Source organism: Carlito syrichta, unplaced genomic scaffold (assembly GCF_000164805.1).
Source record: "Carlito syrichta isolate Samal-C Ts95f unplaced genomic scaffold, Tarsius_syrichta-2.0.1 Scaffold308811, whole genome shotgun sequence".
Classification (NCBI taxonomy): Eukaryota; Metazoa; Chordata; class Mammalia; order Primates; family Tarsiidae; genus Carlito; species Carlito syrichta.
In genome coordinates, this window is record NW_007252907.1 from 528,798 (window position 1) to 539,622 (window position 10,825).

General features: G+C 53.0%; 1 protein-coding gene across 1 annotated transcript in view; it reads right to left on the reverse strand.

The window, feature by feature from the left end:
* SH3RF1 (SH3 domain containing ring finger 1) overlaps positions 1-10,825 on the reverse strand; it is a 166,893-nt gene that overhangs the window by 10,894 nt on the left and 145,174 nt on the right. The window contains exon 10 of the mRNA XM_008065841.2: positions 1,667-2,019. Within this exon, the coding sequence (XP_008064032.1) occupies positions 1,667-2,019 (353 nt within the window). The remainder of the gene's footprint in view (positions 1-1,666; positions 2,020-10,825) is intronic.

Here is a 10,825-nt window from a genome sequence, read left to right on the forward strand (position 1 = left end):
GGCCGTACCAGCGAGGCCTCCTCTTAGGGCTGGACGGGGGAGCCCACTGTTGGGACTAGGCCCCTCTAGGAACCAGGGCTTGGGCGTGGAGGTCACAGGCACCCGAACATCCATAGGGGAAGAGAAGTGTGTGGTCGGGGGTGGCCCAGCAGCGTCTCGGGAGGGTCTGGGCCAAGTGAACATTGCTTGAAAGTCATACAAGCACACCAAGAACAGGACAGGGAGACGCGGCGCGAAGGGAAATGGCAGAGAATGTCTGTGGAGCGAGAGGGAGGAGCCGCGTGATCAAAGAGAGCAGACAGCAATGGCACCAGCTCCAGAAAAGGAGGTGCCGGACCAAAGCTACCAAGGAAGGTAACTCTCGGCATCAGAAATGGGGCGAGGCCAGGCAACATCCCAGAGCTCCACAAGAGCACAACACGGGATCAGAGAACATTCCGAAGTTCGACCAAGAGCACAACATGGAATCAGAGACGGGGTGACCCTGACACCATCCCAGAGCTCCACCAGGAGGAGCACGGCCCAGAGGAGAGACGTGTGACTTCATCTGCGCTGGGAAACACGGTTTCGGGGCAACGTCTCACTCTAAAACCGGTCTTAGAAGGATTAGAACTACAAACAGAATCATTTCACCCCACTGTAAAAAATACACAATAAACTGCGTACGATGTACTTCAGGTACACAGGTCATCTGAAGTGTATTCTATTTTTCATGGCTTATTCTTGAGTAAAACAGTATTGCCAAAACACATGAGTGAAGGCCTCATTCTGTTAGGGACAAATGTACACACACAGCTGTCCTGGGTGAGGTCACATTGAGTCATAGCAAGAATCCAATCAGCACAGATAATGCCCCCAAAGAGGTGACCCTTCCACAAAGCAGAAATGTGCTTTACCTATGAAATGCAGGCATGGGGAAACAAAGCTGACAGAAACAACAAAACAAAGATGATACAAAACAAATGCCCCCCCCCCCAATATCTGTATAAAGCTATACATGTCTGTGTAACGTGAAATTAGTCCACTATTTCTGGTGAACCTCCTGATGTTTTCTTTTGCAACAAACAGCATTTTATTTTTCAGCTTATTCAATCCTAGCAGCTATCTGTCTTGGTGAAGATCTGCTTTCTTTCCCCACATACGCCTAGAGACTGTCAAATGGACAACTTTCTGATCACCACTTAAGGCCAGAATCCCAAAAGGGCCCATTATTCTGAGTGCAGCTCAGCCATGTCACCAGGTCAGAAGAGCCAGAACCCAGAGGGAGAACTCAGCCACACACTCTCTCAGGACGGAGGAGCAGGGCATTCTAGCTGGCAGAATTTTGCAGGTGCTCTATAGCTGGCAGGTGATGATACAGACCTTTCATCACAATGGCAAAAGATAAACACGGGAGTGATGGCTGGTGATGGAACCGAAGGAAGAAAGCAGGAAACGTGGATGTGTTCCTCGGGGCTGACACATTTACCTGGGGTCCGAATGGAGTGAGTGATGGAGAACGGAAAGAAGGCTGGGCCCACCCTGTGAGGAACACAGGGAGGCGGCGGCCAGGGCATGCTGTAGCCAGCAGAAGGCGAGAGCACGGGAGGAAGTGGAGATGCCATCAACACCAATACAAACCCGCCTGGGCGAAACAGGGGCTCGCCCTGTCAGCTCCCAGACTCACCTTTCGCAGACGACAGGCCTGGCCTCGGTGGCCACAGGACCCAGGGAGGAGCAGGCCTGGCGGGGGGGCGGGGCGATGGGGATGGTGGCATCCAGGGAGCCACTCTTTCGATGGAAGGCGTCCTGGGCTAGTGCTGCGCTGGCCGCTGGGGTCCCCGGGCCGTCCCCGTCCGTGGGGCAGGAGCCAGGCTTGCTGTGGCCAGCACCTGGCGGTAGCTCGGGGCCCACTGCACCCTGCAGGGACAGCTCCCCACCCAGCTCCACGTCCAGGGTGGGTGACGCGGGGGGTGACACTCGGGGCTTGCGTTTAGTGGAGGCGCCAGAAAGCAGCTTCAAAAAACCCTTTTTTTCTTTCTAGAAAAGAAAAATGAGAACATTAGCTGGAGAGAGACAAAACTACTGCAGTCGTAACCTGCAGGGCCTCAAGGTTTCAATGTTTGATCTTTTAAAATTACGTTGCTGATACCTGGTTGTTCACACCCAGGTCACCAATTTTGAGTGGCGCTGACCCTACATCCCTCTCGCTCCGCCTGCATGCTCTTGTTAGTTGCGGGCAGTCCGCGTTCGCTGCTGCCTCCTGCCCAGCTAAGACAGACAAGAAAGACGCCCCGCAGCAAGACACACCAGGGCACATCGCGGGTTTGGTAAAAGCAGAAGTAGACCTTTTAGGGTAAACTGGAAGCCTCAGGTGACGGTGTCCTGAAACTGCCTGTCCTGTCTCTAGGGGCTGTGAGAGGCTGACTGCGTGCCAGGTGAGAGCGGACCTGGTGGTGCTTCTGCCAGCCAGGCTGCACCACGTGCCTGGGAGGGCCGGAGTCTAGCACCACCCCACTTCTCACACCACTGACTCAAGTAGACGATGAGCCAGGAAGACGAATGTCAGGCCGCTTCTGGTACGCAAGGGCTCCCTTAAGTAGGACGCAGAAACAATGCCATGCAACAGTATGAAAGGCTTCGGCATAGCATGGGCGTGACACCGCTTTTTGCAAGCAAACGTACCGATACAGGCTGTTCCAGCAGTCCCGTTCCACAGACACCACCTCCTGAGCTTTTCTCTTTTGATACTTCCCGTCTCTGCTCAGCCAGGAGCACCAGGTCTCAAGCAAGCTCCCCTCAGCCCCCACCCCAAGGCATCGACGTCCTTTCTGACCTCCACACTTGAGGTCATCCTTTTAAAGTGAGATGCCGACGACATCAGTACAGCCTCCCAATGGAAACAGTGCTTGAAAGTGAAGCATTTCATAGAGACATTTCTTTCGAAAACCCTATAGGCGAATCGGAATTATGAAGGCCCACTTAACAGGGAAAGAGAATTATCAGGGACCCGCTGAGGCATTTTCTTGGGAACACAAGTTACTCGAGGGAGCAACAGTAAAGATCCCCTGGCAAAATGAGTCTGAATTCACAGCACAGCCCCATTAGAGACGGCGCAGCCGAAAGCAGACAAGGGCAGGCCTCCTAGGACACCGCACCTCGGTTCCAGCCCCCAACGCAGCTCCTGCACACGCCAACCATGGCTAGAAATGGGAGGGCCGGGACAGCCTGGGGGTGCCCAGGCCATCTCTGCCCCTGCTGGACCTTTGTTTCTTCAAAATCCAACAGCAGAAATGAAAACTAAAATTAATGCTCGGTCAGGCTCAGCGGCTCAGCCTATAATACTGCGCCTTGGGAGGCTGAGGTGAGTGGATTGCCTGAGCCCGCGGGTTCGATCCACCTAGGCAACTTGGCGAGACCTCATCTCTACAATAAATCAAAAAGCAGCTGGGCGTGGTAGCGCGCGCCTGTAGTTCCGGCTACTCAGAAGGCTGAGGCGGAAGGATCGCCGGAGCCCAGCAGGTCGAGACTTCAGTCTGGGCGACGGAGTGAGACTCCAACTCAAAAAATAAAAACAAATTAATGCTCGCTGTGAGCGAGCAGAGCCAGGGACGCCCCGCCCCGCCCACTGAGGACCATTTTCCTGCACTTCTCTTCAAGGCTGGCCTTGCTCGAGGCCACCGCTTCTAAAGGGCTGCTACGTGCGTCCCAGTAAGCACCCTCACAAGCGTGGGCTCCCGCTGGGAGGAGTGACGGTGCCATATATCCTGGTGTCACTGGCACCCAGCCCGCACTAACCAAAGCTGAGCGGTCAAGAGAGAGGGACAAGGAAGAGGCAGCTGGAAGGAGGGAAACTACTTAGCTAGCAACAGGGCTAAGGAAATAGAGGAGGGTATCAGGAACTCTCCAGACCCAGAGAAAAGGGAGGCTTTCCTCTACACAGCGCCCCTGCCAGGCCGACCCAACACCTGCCCATGCACCACCACCTCTTGGAGAGCTGAAAGCATGGCTGAGGGATAGCTGCACAAAGTGGCGTCCACTGCCGAGGGTGCAGGTAGTGGCGATGCCCGGCTGTTCCTGCCACGATGTGAGAGGGCATGCTCTCATCCCCAGGCCCCACGGGGCCAGTGGGAACATCAAGTCCGTTGGCAAATGACAACCTCAGCAAGCCACAGTTAAGATGCGCCCAAGTGCTCAGGACTCAGAGATACCAGAACACAGAACGGCACGCAGGGAACTGACTCCAAGACAACTAACAGGAAAGACCCCTCAGTTCATCTGCCACCACTGAACACCTTCCAAACAGCCGCCTCAAGGACTTCTGAGCGTTGTGCCATCACCATCAGCCAGTGCGGACAACTACCAAGTAGCAGCGGGACCGCGGGGAACGAGGGTGGGCGCCAACACGGGAAGATGCCACTGGGTTCCTGGGAGCTGTGGCCCAGCGCCAGTCTAGTCTGAGGCTTCCCATGGGCAGGACACTGCCACTCCAGACAGAGCGCTGCAGACCCAGACCCTTGTCATCTGAGAGCACCTCTGATTCTTCAACATCCAACAGCAGAACTGAAAACCATGAATGAGCTAATAAAGACTACAGTAAAATTTAAAAAATGGAATGCCTACATGCAGGAAAAAGGGATGCTATTTTTTGATATAAACTTAACACTTCGTCTCCTGAGTCTTCCAAGAAATCTTTCTCAGACGATGTTTTTATGCTCCTCATTTTCTCTTCTGAAGATGTGATGACTTAAAACAACACTACACGTCGAAAAAGCACTACCTGGGCCTGAAGGTGACTAATGGGCAACCAGGACGAGCACTTTCAGCGTCAACCTAGCACCTTTCCTTCTTTTTTTTTGAGCTAGAGTCGCACTCTGTCGTCCAGACGGGAGCACAGTGGCTCACTCATGGCCACGATAGCCGCGACCTGCTGGGCTCAGGTGATTTTTCTGCCTCGGCCTTCCAGGCAGCTGGAGCCATAGGCATGCGCCACCACACCGGGCTAATTTTTTTTTATTTATTGTAGAGACGAGATCTCACCAAGTTGCCCAGGCTGGTCTTGAACTCCTGACTCAGACAATCCTTTTGCCTCCACCTCCCAAAGTGCTGGGATTATAGGTGTGAGCCACCACACCTGGCTAACCTAGTACCTTTCTATTAGTCATATGGCCAAGGGTGAGTACAGCATGGAGAACATCAAAGCAAAAGTTTTATAAATCACTAAAATTGATTTGGGCAACTCACAATTAACAACATTTTCCCACTGAGTCTTCTTTAGTCGCCTCTGTCCTCAGATGTTAACAGAAAGTAACAAAAGACAGGCCATCTTCCCGGACCACAAATAACCAACAACCTGCAGTCAGGCTCCCAATCATCAGGGTCACTGTTCTCAGGTAAGAAACCCTAAGCAATGATTGACATACCTGTCTCATAATACTCACTCACAGACACTCTTGTGTCCAACAGCAAAATAAGAACCAGAGCAAAGAAAATGGCCAGTAGGGACTTTCCAGGAAAAGTGTTCAGAATAGAAGAAAGTGATTGCTTAAAAACTGGGCAGGAGCCGGACTCGGTGGCTCAGTCTGTAATCCCGCGCTTTGGGAGGCCACGGTGAGTGGACTGCCTGAGCCCGCGGGTTCGAGACCCGCCTGGGCAACTTGGCGAGACCTCATCTCTACAAGAAATCAAAAATCAGCTGGGCGTGGTAGTGCACGCCTGTAATTCTGGCTACTCAGAAGGCTGAGGTGGAAGGATCGCCGGAGCCCAGCGGGTCAAGGCTGCAGTGACCAGGAGCGGCCACTGCACTCTAGTCTGGGCGACGGAGTGAAACTCCAACTAAAAAAAAAAAAAACAACAAAAAACAAACTCTGGGAAGGACCCTCTGCTTAAGAAAACTAAGAACAATTAGCCAGGTGCAGTGACTCCTATCTGTAATTCCAGCTACTTGGAGGCTGAGGGAGGAGGATCATTTGAGGTCAGAGGACCGCTTGAGGTCCACTTGGCCAACAGCAAGACCCCGTCTCTCAAAGACAAGCCGACTGGAAGAAAACCTATGGCTGGCTCCCGGGAGGAAAGAGAAGTCGGGAGTTTGGGCAAGGCCCGACCGTAGAACGCTCTTTCAGGCACAGACCCAGGACGCGGCAGAGCACGCGCCACCCGGAGCCTGCACCTGCTGACTCATCCGGGGGGAAGGACAATGTCTGGCAAGACCCTCCAAATGCCTCTGGAGTTGGGGCAGGAAACGGAAGCGCCGGGGGCGGAGAAGGCACAGCTCCTCTTCTGTGGAGCTCAGGGCTGGACTGCAGAGAGTACGAGACGAGCGTGCTAGTCAGAAAGACTTCTTTGTTTGGGCTGAAGGCTTCATCTATCAAAATAGTATGTTATCTTTTGGCATACGGGGGAAAGGCATACATGCACTGCAAGTTTTGGGCAAGCCTTAGATCCTCGGTTTGGACATCTAGATTTTCTCTGACTTCTAGATAAATATGTACAATTAAAACTTTTCTATAGCAAGGAAACACAATAAAAGACATATACATAGGTATCTCACAAAGATTTGGAAACACATTTGCCTGGAGATCAGCTGATCACAAGGCGAAGCCTCTGAAGTCACAAAATGTCGAGTTAAAGTTGCGAAGCTGATGACTACCGAAGGTCTCGGGGGTCTCACAGAAAGAAGAATGTGAGCGGCAGAAGTCCCAGGACCTGACCCAGGAAAAAACGGAAGCCATACAGACAGCTCCAGATGCCTGTCTGTCACAGCAGAGCGCAGAAACCAGAGTCAGCTGGGATTTTAACTTGGGGACGAAAACACAGCTTCTAGAGACCACTAAGACTGCGAGACAGGACTTACAATGAGAGCCCAGGCAGAAGAGGAGATGCAGCCTTTTTGTGTGTCCATGGAAAAGCTGTGTACCTCTGTGGACACGGGTAGCGTCCCCTGTGTACCCGGAGAAGCCGCTTGCCTCTGTGGACTCGGGCAACAGCCCAGTGCAGAGCATCTGGGTACTGAGGAAAGGCGAGGGCGACAGACATACTGTCGTTGGAGGCCACGCCACACACTGATGGTGGTTTAGGCAAACGGATGACAATGATCACAAAACGATGAGGAAAGACAGACATACTTCGGCACTGCCAAACACCTCGAGAGTAGCTAGAAGTCACAACTAAAGCTCAGGTGTCAGATACACTTTTCCCTTGGCTTGCCGATCATTTAATCTCACAGAGAGTGGAGCCAACGGCGATGTAATTCTGATCACCTGGTGTGTGTGGGGGTGGGGGCCAGGTAGAGGCCAGATGGGGTGGAGAGGTTCTGCTGCTGAAGCAGAAATACCCAGATCTCGGAGGAAAGCACAGAGAAGCCGTCCAGAGTTGGGGCTGAACGCTCACGCGTAAAATAACTGATTTTATTTACTTATTCATTTATATATATATATTTTTTGTTTGTTTGTTTGAGTCGGAGTCTCACTCTGTCGCCCAGACTGGAGTGCAGTGGCTGCTCCCGGCCACCACAGCCTCGACCTGCTGGGCTCCGGCGATCCTTCCGCCTCAGCCTTCCAAGTCGCTGGAACTACAGGCGTGCGCTACCACGCCCGGCTGATTTTTGGTTTATTGTGAGATGAGGTCTCATCAAGTTGCCCAGGTGGGTCTTGAACCCGCGGGCTCAGGCAATCCACTCACCTCAGCCTCCCAAAGCGCTGGGATTACAGGCTGAGCCACCGAGCCCAGCAAAACTGATTTTAAATGTTCAAAAGAATACATGCGTGCACGACCTGAAACTCAAAAGGGAAGACATTCCAAGAGGAATGGAAGGCTCTCAGAAATGAAATTCTAGCCACCCGATGGCAAATTGCCCCTGCAGGTGAAAATGAAGCAGGTCTGAAGGTGTGGATGTGGCCCCTGGGGAACGGCCTAACGGCTCCTGTTTAAAGGGCAGTCACACAAAAAAAAGAGAGGGAGAAAGAAGAGCCAGGTACAAAGTATGAGCTTAAGCTTGCCCAAATGTTAAAGAGGAAAAAAATTAAGCGCTGATTTAAAGTTATGTTTGAAACAAGAACAACACACTGGCTGGGGTGCGTGGCGGCTCTCAGACGGCAAGAAGAGAGGGAAGGGCCACACTCAGGCCGCAAGAGGGGAACCAGCGCTGGTGAGCGGGAACAGGGGCGGGGAGACCAGGGCCGAGGCCAGCCATGGGCCTCAAGGCTGCATCCGCCTGGAGCACAGGGAAAATTAACACCCGGAAGGCAGCGACGGCGGGGAACCTGGGGCGGGACCCACTCAGCAGGCAAGGAAGGGCGAGCGTGGCGCCAGCGGCAGCGGCCAGCAGATGCAGCACAGCACTGTGCGGACCCTGGGGAAACGCCAGAACAGGCTGGGTGAAAGGCCCCCACACCCAGGAGGGGAAGTGAGACGCGGAGAAGACTCTCGGGAGATGTCTTGTCTGCTGACTACAGGGAAGGGTGGGGACGAGGCCGCCCACGACCTCGCCCGGCACCTGCAGCTCCGCCCAGGACGTCTCTGTGGACGTGACGGGGCGTGGGCCAAGGTCGCCCTGGTCAGGCGCATGTGTGACGAAGTGACCACAGTCAGGCACTTGCTGAATGGACGTCAACCAGAAGTCTCTTTAGTGAACTTGGGACATGAAATGGGGCCGCGGATTTAAGGAGGGAAAATCTGAAACCTGTGACATGAGGAATAGGTGAAAAAAACTGCCGGGCTCGGTGGCTCAGCCTGTAATCCCGCGCCTTTGGGAGGCTGAGGTGAGCGGATTGCCTGAGCCCGTGGGTTCGAGACCCGCCTAGGCAGCAAGACCTCATCTCTACAATCAATCAGAAAATCAGCCGGGCGTGGTAGCACATGCCTATAATTCCAGCTACTCGGAAGGCTGAGGCGGAAGGATCGCCGGAGCCCAGCGGGGTCGAGGCTGCGATGGCCGGGAGTGGCCACTGCACTCTGGTCTGGGCGACAGAGTGAGACTCCAACTCAAAAAAAAAAAGAGAGAAAAACTTCAAGACTCTAGCCTCCAGAGGAAGACCCAAGGGGACAACCTTGCAAACGCTTCCGGGCAGCATGCAGAAAGGGAGTCAGCATTTCCCACGTAATCCCTCAAAACAAGAACGGGGGCTGGAGGGCCGGCTGAGGCACACTTGCCTGAAGGTGGCACAGGGAGTCGGGGACGGGGCTCTCGCAAGGTCAGCGGCCACTGGTCGGGGCTGGGCATTCCTGGGGCGCCGAGTCCTCTAGTGGTTGGGGCTGTAACAGATCACCACACCCTGCAGGGAGGACCAGACCCCCGAAATCCAGGTGCCGACAAGTGCCCTCCTTCTGGAGGCCAAGGGAAGGCCCGCCTCCTTGCCTCGTTGGATGCCGCCGGCTTCCTCATTCCTCGGCCTGTTTCACACTGTCTCCCTTTGCTTTAAGCATAACGCCTCCGTCCCTGGCCCTGAGTCTCCCAGTTTCTTTGTATAAAGACCCTCAGGGTCACCCTGAGCCCACCCGGACAGCGACAGCCCGCGATAATCTCCTTAACTCAGGGGTCTTGATTCGAGCGCAGCTGCAAGGTCCTTTCTGCTACATAATGAAACACTCTGAAGGTTCCAGGGCTTAGGCGGGGACACATATGGGAAGTCACTGTCTTGCCCATCTCGGGAGCCTTCCAAGCCGCAAAGCTCAAGAATCTCGCCCCAGGAGGGTCAGGCTGAAGAGCCCTTGTCCTCAGCAGTGACAAGGCTCAGAGACACGTTATCCCTGCCTTAATCTAAACTAGAATAATAACCCTTTAAAATATTTAACAAGGTTGAATATGTCTACCTAAGTACACTTTCTTTTTCGAGTTGGGAGTCTCATTCTATCGCCCAAGCTGGAGTGCAGTGGCAAGCTCACAGCCACTCCAGCGTCGACCTGCTGGCTCCAGTGATCTTTCTGCCTCAGCCTTCCAAGTAGCCAGAACTGCAGGCGTGTGCTAACGTGCCCAGCTAATTTTTGACTTATTGTACAGATGAGGTCTCGCCAAGTTGCCCAGGCTGATCTTGAACCCGCGGACTCAGGCAATCCACTTGCCTTGGCTTCCCAAAGGTTTGGGATGACGGGCTAAGCCACCGAGCCCGGCCCACATTTTCTTTTAAAGGTTAAAAAAGCTTTATTGGGAAGACTATAATGACAGTGTGATAAATGGAATAGCCAGGTTGTATAGGAAAGGACTTGGAGAATCTGCTTCTGAGGCTTCTCCACCATGATGACTCCATTTAATGTAGTTAATTATAACCATGAACAGACACCAATCATTTTCAAAATCGCTCATGTTAACCTGACAGTTAAATATTAACTTTTTAGTGCTCTATAAAGTTTATTTTCTTATTAACTACCGTTTACAGGCATACCTAACCATTTAAATAGAGCAACGTATATGTGCCTGGAACCAGGTGGCTAAGAGTTGATGATCACTCTAGCACTGCTCTAGGGCTTTAGGGGAAATGCATGAAGGACTGAGGAAAAGCCACAATTGCAACAAATGACCAAGACATGTTATCATCTCTTCCTCTTCTGGTCACACATGATCACCATTGGTTTCTCTCACCTCCAAAGACCCTAAGTTAATCTTTCCAACACAGATTTCCATTAACATGTTCTTTAAAATTCAGCCCCAAACGGGAGATTAAAAAACAAAACAAGCCAGGCTCGGTGGCTCAGCTGATAATCCCGCGACTTTGGGAGGATGAGGTGAGTGGATTGCCTGAGCCCGCGGGTTCGAGGCCCGCCTGGACAGTGAGACCTCATCTCCACAATCAATCAAAAAATCAGCCGGGCGTGGTAGCGCATGCCTGTAATTCCAGCTACTCAGAAGGCT